The sequence below is a fragment of the Mya arenaria genome, chromosome 3, assembly GCF_026914265.1.
Source record: "Mya arenaria isolate MELC-2E11 chromosome 3, ASM2691426v1".
NCBI classification, from domain to species: Eukaryota; Metazoa; Mollusca; class Bivalvia; order Myida; family Myidae; genus Mya; species Mya arenaria.
This window is the reverse complement of record NC_069124.1, coordinates 1,794,423-1,806,977: the sequence shown is the minus strand read 5'-3', so window position 1 is coordinate 1,806,977 and position 12,555 is coordinate 1,794,423. Positions and strand designations below refer to the sequence as shown.

At 36.8% G+C, this 12,555-nt stretch overlaps 1 protein-coding gene across 2 annotated transcripts in view; it reads left to right on the top strand.

The window, feature by feature from the left end:
* LOC128228032 (uncharacterized) overlaps positions 1–12,555 on the top strand; it is a 33,405-nt gene that overhangs the window by 4,825 nt on the left and 16,025 nt on the right. The window contains exons 1-2 of one of the 2 annotated variants that reach the window (XM_052939064.1): positions 6,650–6,787; positions 9,618–9,692. In XM_052939064.1, the coding sequence (XP_052795024.1) occupies positions 6,676–6,787; positions 9,618–9,692 (187 nt within the window). In that variant the 5' untranslated portion in view covers positions 6,650–6,675. Of the gene's footprint in view, positions 1–6,649; positions 6,788–9,617; positions 9,693–12,555 lie in introns of those variants that run through there. The other variant, XM_052939065.1, reaches the window with a different exon arrangement.

Sequence of the window (12,555 nt, the reverse complement as noted above, 5' to 3'; positions counted from 1 at the left end):
TGATCAATATTGTGTATAGTTCCTAAATTATCAAGTTTCATCTCCATTTCAGCTACTTTTGTCAGATCTATATTGTTGCTAAATAGTTCTGATTTTTCCTGGTCCCAGTATTTAATTTTAGTTGTTGAGTCTTTGTTGGCTTTCGTTTGTGTATCTGGGCTGTTGGTATATTTAGATTTAAGCTTAAGCTCTACTGGGCAGTGTACATCGGAAAGAAGGGAACAAAAATCTAGAATTTTGAGCTCTATAACATTTTGAAATACATCAGATGTAGATATAAAGTAATCTACTGTACTTGTATTTTTACATGTAAGTTTTGGGTTGTCATAATCTGGGTTGATTCTGCCATTTAATATGAAAGTGTTATTATTTTTACAAAATTCAATCATTTGGTTCCCATAATTGTTTACATTCTGATCTATACATTTTCTAGTAATTGGTATATCACATATATCAAAATTCTGTACAATTTCTGCTTCTTCATCTTGAATATTTTCTAGATCAAAAAGTTCAGATATAAAATCATCGAGCATAGTAAAGTCATTCATACTACCACATCTAGAGTTAAAGTCTCCAAATAATAATATATTTTTATCATCTCCACAGAAACGAAATATTTCATTTTGCATTTCAAAATAAGGGTCATTTACTGCAAATCTTGAGCCACTGGGTGGTATATACACAACACCACATTTTAAATCAGAATTTGGGCTATTTATGTCTCCGTACAGATTATGTGATATGGTGAAAAATTTAATAACATCCGAATGACTATTTTTATCTATAGTTACATATTTAGATATTTTCTCCTTTACTAATATTGCAATACCACCAGAGCGGTAGCGTGTCAACTTTTTTCTATTGAAAATATGTGTTTCAAAGCCTGGCACTTGTATATCATCTGAATCATCCGTTTTCGTTTCTTGTAAGCCAATAATGTCATAGCCTTGGAGAAAAGATACAAAGTCAGGACATAAAAGTTTAGTCGCAAGGCCACAAACATTTAGTGACAATAATTTGAAATCATTTTGTACATTGTTCAATGTGAAAAAGCTAGCATTGTTTTTAATTCTAACATTTCTCGGCTGTTTATGACTATTGTCAATGTTGTTATAGCCGTTCCCGGCGTACCACTAGTCTGTCGTACCACTAGACGTTTCTGCTGAGGCACTCGGCTCGTTTGATTGCTCACCTTGACCTTCTAGAGGCGGTTGGGTGTCCGTTTGTGAGTCGACTACCAAGTCTATCAACACGGTGCTTTCAACATTTTCCTCTGAATCAGAGTGGCTGCCATTCTCTTTGTACTTCTTGAAAGTATCAACATTTTCTAGTGGTGACGTAGCTTTCTTTTTCCCTGCATGCGATTGGCGGGGCGTTTCAATGCCTTTCTGTGTTTCAGTGCCTAAGGCGGCAAACGCGTTTCTCAGAGGGATGGTGTTTTCTGCGTTCCTCCAGCCCGATGTTGGTTGGCTGCGAGTGAATGTCCTTGACCACCGGGTTCTCTCTTCCTGGTTTACATTGGAGCTCCAGCGAGCTGTTCGTTGGAATGAGTTGTTGTCACTCCGAAATTGTTCATTTTGGCGATTCAACGGGTTATTTGGGCGCTCTTTCGGAGCATAGCGTTGCCCATTTATGTACAGTTTGTCCTTCACAAGCCTCACTTTGTTTTCTTTGTTTTCCCTGGCTTCCCTTGCTGGTCCGTATAGTAGTTTTCGTTCGGACTCTATTTCTGGCGGGAACTGTTCTTTCACATAGTAGTCGGTTCCTCCAAGTGAGGAGTGCGCTGTTTGTCTAATGTATTCCCGGTCTTTGTAAAAAGTGAATTTAGCTATAATAGGGCGAGGGTACTGATGGTTTCTATTGTACTTGCCGAGTCTATGAACTCTATCAAATAAAATTTCACGTTCAACGTTCATGTCATTTTTAATGATGTTTTGAATTGTTTGTTCACAATCTTCGCCCCGTTCTTTGAAAGTGGCATGGTTGATTTCTGGTATCCCAGAGAAAATTAGATTTTCCCGCATAGTTCTCCACTGCGTGTCGATGCTCCTCTCGTCCGTTTTGTCTTGCCTTAATTTAATGTCCTCTTGTTGTTTTTCAAGGCGTGCCATTCTTTTTTCAATTTCACTCAGTGTCATATCGAAACCGCTTGTATTGCTTGTTATATCATCACAAATGTTACTGTACTCCTGCACACTTGAGTCAAAATCACTTATCTTGGTTTTTATATTGTTCATTTCGGACTGGATTTTGTTTATATCCGAGTTGTTTTTCATTATAGACGTTTTGACACTACTCATTTCGGAGAGCTGAGATTCGATCTTTATTAGACGTTCGTTTTGGGCGCCTACGTTGCTGGCCATGTTTTGCCATTTGTTATTCTGTTGTTCAATAACCGATGTTAAATTGTTCATCTGCTGGCACAGCGAGGCCGCCCATGGGGGAATCCCGTTATCCATTGTTGGTCCGATCTGTAGTGGTACACTATTGTTCAGACTGTTCTGGGTTAATGGCTGGTTAACCTGGACATGTTGCATTCCTGGGTTCATACCTGCGTTTTGATGAACTTGATACATGTATCCATTGCCATTGTCTGTCATGTTAATGTTGTTCAGGTGCCCTGGATTCGGTCCATAAAGCACATCTCTTGTTTGTCCCAGCAATTCTTGAGTATACGTGTTACTACTAGCACTATTCATAAACATCTGAGGGGGGTTGGGGGACTGTTGCTGTAGTGTAGTCTGCTGGCTGTTACTTTGCTGATTTCCACCCCCACCCTTACTGCCAGATTTATTTTTATTTGGCATCCCGGATAATGTTTGTATTCCTGTTTTAACTATTGTCACTGGGGAAGAAAAACAAAACAAAAGAAACCTTACATCGGGCTATTTTAACCCACAGGCTAAACTAGCCCGATGTTGGGTTCATCCGAAATATCCGAACTGTCCGAAGTGCATGTCCTTTGCTTTTGAAAAATCCTTTGTTCTCTTTGTTATATCACAAATGTTCGTTTTTAAGTCCGTTATTTTGCACAATCGATGTTTTTTAATCACAGCATCTTATCAATTAACACAAATGATATTGTCCATCACTATAAACAGTAAAGTTTTGTCTTTAGGGAGACGAATTTGCTAAAAATTAATTTTATTTTGCGCTCGTTCAAATTTTGCGACTATCCGCCATTGCGATCACACGTACAGAGCTAAAAGCTGCTCTCTCACAGATTGACAGTTCTTCTTGGTCATTCTTCAAAACCCCAAAGGAGTAATTAAATTAAATTTACACATATAATAAATTATATGGCTTAAAGGAATAGCAAACAAATATTTTCCAAACAATTGAAATCTATTCTATTATGTGTGACCTTATATGACTAGTTGAAGCATTTTTTACCAAATTTTCAAACTTGTATAATTATGAAAGACTGTGATCTGATATTATGTCAGCAATCTAATATCACTGGTTTCCATACATTTGCACAATAATTGCCAATTGGCTCATTTAAAGACAAAAATAAAAAAGGTGTCAGAACAGTAAAACTGTGAGGATGCAGCTTTAAATTGGTGTTGCACTTAATGTTTTGTGAATACTTTTCTGTTGCTGTACAGACTTTTAAAATAATTGATCTGAAAATATAATTCCTATTACTGTTGTATTTTCTGTTTTCTATTTCAGGCACTGGAATCCGAATGTAATCAAAAATGCCATTGTATGAGGATTGACCTGCAATGCATGGAAATTATCTAACACAACTGCAACGCCTACCTTGGAAAAATGAGTGCAAGATGGAAACGAAGCGTTCAGTGGAAAATCTTGTCATCTCAAATATTTGATGACTTACACATACTGATGTGAAGTTAAAGATAAAAGTCATCTGTTGGTCCGTGATTATTAAATAAATCCGAACATATATTTTAAAAGGGTAATATGGTAAAGGATTTATCTACGCTTAAAGTGGTTTTCCTTTATTATGGAGGGAAGATAACTACAAAAACAGAAACAGATAGCATCGGCAGACCAAATAAAGGAGAACTATTTTGTTCAGTTCAATTTTTAAAACTTCAGAAAATCTGTTAATAGGGCACATCCTTGCAAATGCCATTTTGAAAACTGGGCTCTTTATAATGTGAAAAGGTGAAAGTGGTCTAGAGGATCAGCCTCAAATTCAAGGTTGTGAGTTCAAGACCTCCAAGATACTTTCTCTTGACCTCAGGAAAAGGATGTCCATACTTGTTTCTACTTAGGCAACAGACTTAAGAGTGATTTTGTAAGCTTCCAGCTTGCATATAGCAATCTGATAAGGCATAAAATAAGATACTAGCTGACTTGCAAACAGTTTTTATGCCCCCTTTTGAAAAAAGTGGGGTATATTGTTTTGCACATGTCGGTCGGTCGGTCGGTCGGTCGGTCGGTCGGTCGGTCGGTCTGTCTGTCTGTCGGTCGGTCGGAATACCAAATGGTTTCCGATCAATAACTTGAGAACGCTTTGACCGAGGGACCTCATACTTGGTATGTGTATTGGTCATCACCAGCAGATGAACCCTATTGATTTTGAGGTCAGTGGGTCAAAGGTCAAGGTCAGTGTGACCTTTACATGAAAAACGGTTTCCGATCAATAACTTGAGAACGCTTTGACCGAGGGACCTCATACTTGGTATGTGTATTGGTCATCACCAGCAGATGAACCCTATTGATTTTGAGGTCAGTGGGTCAAAGGTCAAGGTCAGTGTGACCTTTACATGAAAAACGGTTTCCGATCAATAACTTGAGAACGCTTTGACCCAGGAACCTCATACTTGGTAGGTGTATTGGTCATGACCAGCAGATGAACCCTATTGATTTTGAGGTCAGTGGGTCAAAGGTCAAGGTCAGTGTGACCTTAACATGAAAAACGGTTTCCGATCAATAACTTGAGAACGCTTTGACCCAGGGACCTCATACTAGGTAGGCTTATTGGTCATGACCAGCAGATGAACCCTATTGATTTTGAGGTCAGTGGGTCAAAGGTCAAGGTCAGTGTGACTGTAAGCTGAAAAAAGGTTTTCTGATTGTCCATATCTTATTTAAGTGTCCAAATCCTACTAACAATTTGGCTCCCAAGGGGGCATAAATGTTTCACTAACATCTCTTGTTCCATTTGTGTTGATTTATTTTTCAGTCTGTTGGAATGTTTATTAGAAGTGATGCACATTGCTTACTGCAACCAATATTTATTTTCTTTATTAAGTTAAATTTAATGAACACATAACATGACTTGTGATTTTACAGATGCATGTTTATTTCGTTGATTGTATGAGTTTATTTTCTCAAATGATGTAATAAAAGTTATTCTGAATGACTGTCCTTTTTTGTTTGAGTAAATCGGTTGAGTATCTTATCAGTTACTCTTTTGGTGTTGTTGTTTTTAATAAAAAATGACAATTTACTCAATGATATTGAGACTAATAATTATAGATTAAGACAAAGATAATGTGTAAGGAAACTTCTAATGAGTGGGTTTTATCCACAGCCTAGGAGGTAAAGTGAAGCATGATCTGCCTTGAACAAATACAATTTTAAGACAAGTACTGTCAACTTAGTGCACCAGTCAATTGTACCCCCCCCCCCCCCCCCCAGGTTTAGGGGAATACTGGGGTTAACCCGGGGAAATGGGCCGTGTTTTACCTATCAGGTGGCCCTGCAGTGCTGGGTGAATGCGGTGGTTTTATCTTCGCTTAAAATATGGAGGGGAATTGACCTTACCTAGAGTCCCTGGGGTGTGGGGGCATTTGGCAGGGATTTTGCCATTGGATCGTCCGCGCAGGGTGGGGATTTTAGCCGGGGTTGGCTGTACTAAAAGTCAAAGTCCCCACTATTCCCCAGACCTGGGGGGGGGGGGGGGGCGTGGTTACAATTGTCTGGTGCATATCCACATGAACGTTGTACTGGTACTCTAACAATTGAGCTTACTGCATGGATAGTCACCGCCCCACCCCTATCCCACAGAACTGTTTACACAAAAAAAAATCTGCAGCCCAAACCCAATAATGCTGAAGTAAAGGCATGCATAGATTTCAGCTGGTAAAGCTGACTGGGTGCCAAGCTCACACCCATCCTACCACAACCCACAAAACTCTGCACAATGCAATCAATGATTTTACAGAATAGTAATGTTGTTTTAATTGCAAGGCATGGTGTGAAAAACAACACGGCAAAGTATGACTTAAAACTTACATTTCATAGGGTATTCCTATAACTGTTGAGAAAATGTTGAGATTTAGTCCATGCATGCATTTAATCCGATGTAATGATTCATACATGCCATGAACCGTATGATCATTTCAAAGAGTGTCAAGTACATTTTCTGTGTGCTCACGGTTTTTCTAGAGGAAATAGAGTGCTTCAACTATAAGGAAACATCTAAATATTCATAAAACGAACATTCTTTAAGGTTACAATAAATATTTTCTCTTAAACAAGCACATTTAATTTAACACAATCCATTTCCTTGTTGTTACAATTGGCCTTCTTTACGCGGATTAAAAACGGTGTTAATCGCCGGCAGCGGCATCGCACTTTCGTATATCCTTACTACTATTTACGAGGTCTATCTCGAAGCTTGCCGGAGATGGCCGAGTTGTTACGATTGGCAATTGTTGTGACAATTTCTTTTGCAATTGTTGTGTGCTACCAAAAATGGATCAGCACGTCGGACGAAAAGTTCAGATAGTTCTTCACGAAGGAGATGTTATTAACGCATTTGTCCATTCTTTCAGTACTCAAAATGGGCAGATTTCTCTTGAAAAAGGTATTTTACTGTTCATCTATCACCTGCTAAACAAAGACGTGGTTCCATTCGTGAATAAAATTCGGACGCAATATGAATTTCGGATACTTTTCTATTTATTCAACCCTCTGTATACTCTAAATTTGATTTATATTTCTAAGTTAAGGTGAGAATTATTGAGTGATTTTTTTTGTATTATTAAGTGATTGTAACTAAGTAACTAAAGCAAGCGGACGCAGTTTCTTATTCATGAAGAAATTACTGAATTAATTCTAACCAACTTCTGCACCAGCAGTGACGGTTTGAGGACTTTCTAAATGGGGGGGCACAACTAATTATAAACATATCAAACTTTTTTTGAATGCATTATTTTTATCATATATAGCTAAAGAACTTCAGCGAACATGTTATATATTTATACCTTTTGGGACGTTTTCGCTGAAGAGAACGCCGTATCCAAACCCTACCAGAATTCGTGACATTTTTATGTCACGTTGGTATTTCACACATTTTCAAAACCAAAAAAATGCTTTATAGATAGTTGATATATCATATTAATAAATCCGATTGAAAGCTTTCCTTAACTAGGTCATAGTTGTGGGGTCGGTATAAAACGCAGTGATTTACGCAGGCTGCAATATGGTTTTAGGGTATAAAACGCAGCAAGGCAGCCAATATATATAGAGGAAAAACGCAGCTTTTTAAAAAAAATCATTCTTAGTGCTACAAAAGGAAGGAATAAATAAATTATGTTCAAATTTAATCACGTGATATCAAGATTTTCAGAAAATACCCATGTGACCTAGATTTGACCTCACAATTGTAGAGTTTATTTTGCTGTTATTTCGAATAATAAGTAAATAACTAAAAAACAAATTTGGAATAAATTAATTGTCTTTACTTATCAAAAGGTATTTTCAACCTTACTGCAATTTGTTTCAACTAAATGAACTATGTGAATCTGACGCTATAAATAGAATCCATCGACGTCATCATGGTCATGTGATTGCAGAGTCATTCAATTGCATCATCATACTCGGTTGATTCTGGTTGACTTTAGTATGGGGGTTACACCATAACTTTAATGTGTAGTAAACATCAAAAAAATAAATATCAACATTAAAGTTATGGAAGCCAGAACTAAATCATATAATGACATGGAATTAACATTTGTCTTCACTGTCAATGATGTTTGGCAGATCAATTGAGTTAAAAAGATAGCATTTATTGATCTAAGATAATCCTTTCAAAAAACAACAACGATATCTTGTCGGTTTGGGGAATTGGTCGACAGATTAACAGGCTAAGTCGTTAATCACTCGTCCACCTGAGACACACATATATATATGCCGTAGAATAAATGATATATAAACCTACAGTATAATGATTGCACTCAACGATACTGTAGGTACTTCGGATGTCTTTGTCAATTAAGTTAACTGAAGTAAAAACAACTTGACAACAAATTCCAAAAAGGGTTTCAAATAAATTATGATGTTTTAATTAACAAAGGCTTTGCATAATTCTGAGAACTAGACGATAATAAAGGCCGAAATTGAAAGTTTGAAGGCGGCAACGTTTTGAATTTAAACTTTTGTTCAATGCACATCATGCACACACATATCTTGTTGACACACAATGACATTATTAAAAGCAATGTCTTATGATGAACATATAATGTGCACATGTTAACAGTTTAAAACAACTTATATTTCTGGTGTATGATATATTCTGAAAACAGTGAATTTACGCGTATTATAACTGCAGCCATATTTGTTTACTTTTGATCAGCTGTCTGTGTTAAATGTTGCGCCGATTTTTCATTATTGAATGTTCGAGCCCCGATGTCATTTTCAAGAGACTTTTTTCGTGTCGTATACTAGACTATACTCGATAATCACGTTCAACTGTTTATTTGCTCAAAGGCTTAAATAAAATTTAAATTGTGACAAAACAACTTATTTGTACGGTTAAATTAATAAAGTTGTGCCCCAAAATATATTACTTGCCGGCCAGCTTAGGGGGGCACGGGCCCTCCGCCACCGACCAGATCTGGGGAATAGTGGAGTCTTTGACTTTCTGTCCAGCCAAGTCCAGGTAAAATCCCCGCCCTGCGCAGACATATTGCTGGTAAAATCCCTGCCCTGCTGAGACATACTGCTGGTAAAATCCCCACCAAATGCCCCCAGATTTGGGGGGCCGTGGTTACAATTGACTGGTTCATTAGTGTTAGCCCCTCAAAATTGCATCAGCTTTAAAATTATGCTGTGTGCATGTCCAAAAAAACAAATCAGTATCAATCATGTATAAAGATCAGTGTGCAATAACACACAGAATCTTAAGCCAGTGTATTTAAAACTGCTTTTTAAACATTCTTTGTCAGAACTAAAATCAGTGATTCTGCATTAAATTTGGATAGCATATGATTATATTATTTACATTGTCAACCTTTTTCAGGACTATGCCAAATATATTTTGAAAAAAATACTTATATGTATTTGGAACACATTTGTCTAAACTTGGTTGTCTGACCTTCGTTATAGCTCATTGAAAGAGCATTTGGCGTTGGCTTTTTTGGCTGCTGGACCAAGTCAAAAGAAAAGCAAATTTAAAAAAATGATACCAGTCGCTTCCTCGCTTGACCCTTGGTTTTGAGGCTAGTATTGGGTAACCAAGAGTACTTGAAACTGTTTGACTGCAGGAATGTTGTCTCCAATTTAATAATCAATCCAATTTATCATGTTTTGAGGCTCAACCTATCACTGTCCAAGTTTTAAAGGAATGGCGATTACATATAACCATCTGATCAAATGTTTATGCAGGAAATGCAAACCAGTAACTCTTATTTCAGTTGAGTGCATTGAAAATGGCGCCAAAAGGAAACTGATTGGTCTTCAACATTATTATGCTGATGAGATTGCTACGAGTAAGTTACATGCATTTTTTGCCTGGAAAAAATATTGATATCCATGAGAATTGGGCATTCTGATTTAAAAATATTGTTCTTAGGTTTATATCCAGGGGAGATAATTTACTGACTTCAGTAGCAAGTACACAGTGGTAGAAAAAAGCACAAGGCCACAAGCTCAGCACCAGTGAAATGCTTTCTGGGCTCCATAAAATTCTGATTTTTGAGTAGAGCTTGTTGCAAGATTTTGATGTGAAGCACTAGTGTAAGAATTGTGGCTTGCTTATCTTAGACCAATTTAAATGATAAAATGTTCATCATATCTGTATATGTATTATGGTAATTGATTTTAAAGAATGTGTATTTTTATCCCAGGCCGAAATTTAAAGGGGATATAGTAATGGTAGGCATGTGTGTGCGTCACTGTCTGGGCAATCTTGTCTGGAGCATAACTTGAAAAATCTTTGAGTTATTGATCTCAACCTTCATATACAGATAGATCTCAGGGTTCAAATTTAACTTTGAGGAGCACTCGCAAAATTTTGCGAGTGCATTTTGAGGCAACTCGCAAAATGAAAAATCAACTTGCAATTTTATTATTTGCTTTATTCCCTTATAATATTGTCTAATTTAAGTAGAAATTTACACCTAAGACATATTATGAATATTAAAAAGTATCAATCTTGAGCGACTCGACTACTAGAACTTATTGATGGCTTATTCTATTTGCGGGGTACGGAAAGACTCATCATATGCTGGCAGCTTTTTGATAACAAAGCTGTCCAATAATTTGACATTATTCACTTTGTATATTTACCCTCGCCTTCGGGTAATTTAATACCCATTCGACAAGCACGCTACAGATTTCATTAAGTCTGTAAGTATTAAAATCAATAACATTATAAATTTGAAATAAAAAAAAGAACAGTAAATGTAGTGTGGATACTTTGGACCATGAAATATATATCGGTCGACGAAGTCTACTGTATTCATTTTGACAGTTGGGCGAAAATATATTCAAACTTTTAAGGATGATGGGGTTTACATATAGTGCGCTAAATTTAGCCAATGATTGAGCTAGGTGATTACGTCATTCGTATTCACTTTGTATAATGCACGCCTCGGAGCATCTTGGAAAGATTCGAGATAAAACTCGGCCTTTCCGTATTTGTTCTATTTTTGAAAACTTACTAGAGCGGGACTCCGCACTGTCTTCTTTATACTGGTAGTGTAAACATGCCACTTATATGCTGTTTACACTCGACTACCTAGCGGAGTTAAGTTCATGTTTATTCTACTTTCCCTTTAACATTTTGTGGTCTAGAAAAAGCCACTCGCAGAATTTTGCGAGCTTGAATAAAAGTCACTCGCAATTTGTAAATGTCGCTCGCATTTTGCGAGTATGCGAGTCTAAATTCGAACCCTGGATCTCATTGAGGAGAAGTGCTGTGCACACAAACTTAACTCTTGCTGCAGTATCTTTTGAGAAATTACCGTATGTTAATTTTGTCTGGAGCATAACTTAAATGTCTTTGAGGTATTGACTTCAAAAGTCATAAACAGATCTCATTTAGGAGAAGTGCAGTGCACAAGAACCATTACTCTGGGTGCAGTATTTTTAGCTCGACTATTCGAAGAATAGGTGGGCTATACTACTCGCCCCAGCGTCGGCGTCTGGTTAAAGTTTTAGGGCAAGTTGGGATTTTCATTTTTAAGTCCAATACCCTTCATTCAATTGACTTAATACTTCACACAGTTGTTCAGGGCCATCACATGATGAGGTTAGATAACTCCATATTATTCTTTACACAGATTATGGCCCCTGATTGACTATGGAACTTAGGTTAAAGTTTTATGGAAGGTTGGGATATTTATTAATAACTTCTATACCCTTTGTTCAATTGACTTAATACTTCACACAATTTTTCAGGACCATCACCCAATGAGGTTACATAACTCCATATTATCCTTAATACAAGTTATGGCCCCTGATTGACTTAGGTTAAAGTTTTAGGGCAGGTTAAAGTTTTAGGGCAAGTTGGGATTTTCACTTAAAACTCCAATACCATTCATTCAATTGACTTAATACTTCACACAGTTGTTCAGATCCATCACCTTATGAGGTTAGATAACTCCATATTGTCTTTTATACAAATTATGGCCCCTGATTGACTATGGAACTTAGGTTAAAGTTTTAGGGCAGGTTGGGTTATTTATTAATAACTTCTATACCCTTCATTCAATTGACTTAATACTTCACACAATTGTTCAGGACCATCACCCAATGAGGTTACATAACTCCATATCCTTAATACAAGTTATGGCCCCTGATTGACTTAGCTTAAAGTTTTAGGCAAGTAAAAGTTAAGGGCAAGTTGGGATTTTAATAAAAAAAACTTCTTTACCGTTCATTCAATACACTTTATAAAATTCAAAATTATTTACGACCATCTTACAACAAGAAACATAACTCCATTTTAACCCTAAATACAAATTATGGCCCTTGAATTTTTTTACTTATTTTTTTTTATTTCTTTTGAAAGGCATATTTGTAATTCTTAACCACATTTCAATAATGGGAAATAAAGATATTTGAATGACTTACGTCATCATTCCGGCGGGCTGGTGGGAGGGCAGCATCAAAGGCACCTTCATAATTTACCGAATAATTTTAGTTAGGTTTGACATATACAGGGACCAAACTTGGTAATATTACATCTTTATTGTATTCACTTCTAAGTCAATGCCGCGTAGTCGAGCGCGCTGTCTTACGACGGCTCTTGTTTTATTAGTTATTGTCCATTTTTTAATTGTTAGTAAATCCTTTGTCAGAAGGCGAAGATGATACTGTACTTAATTCAGCAGGGGATATGGCAGTCAA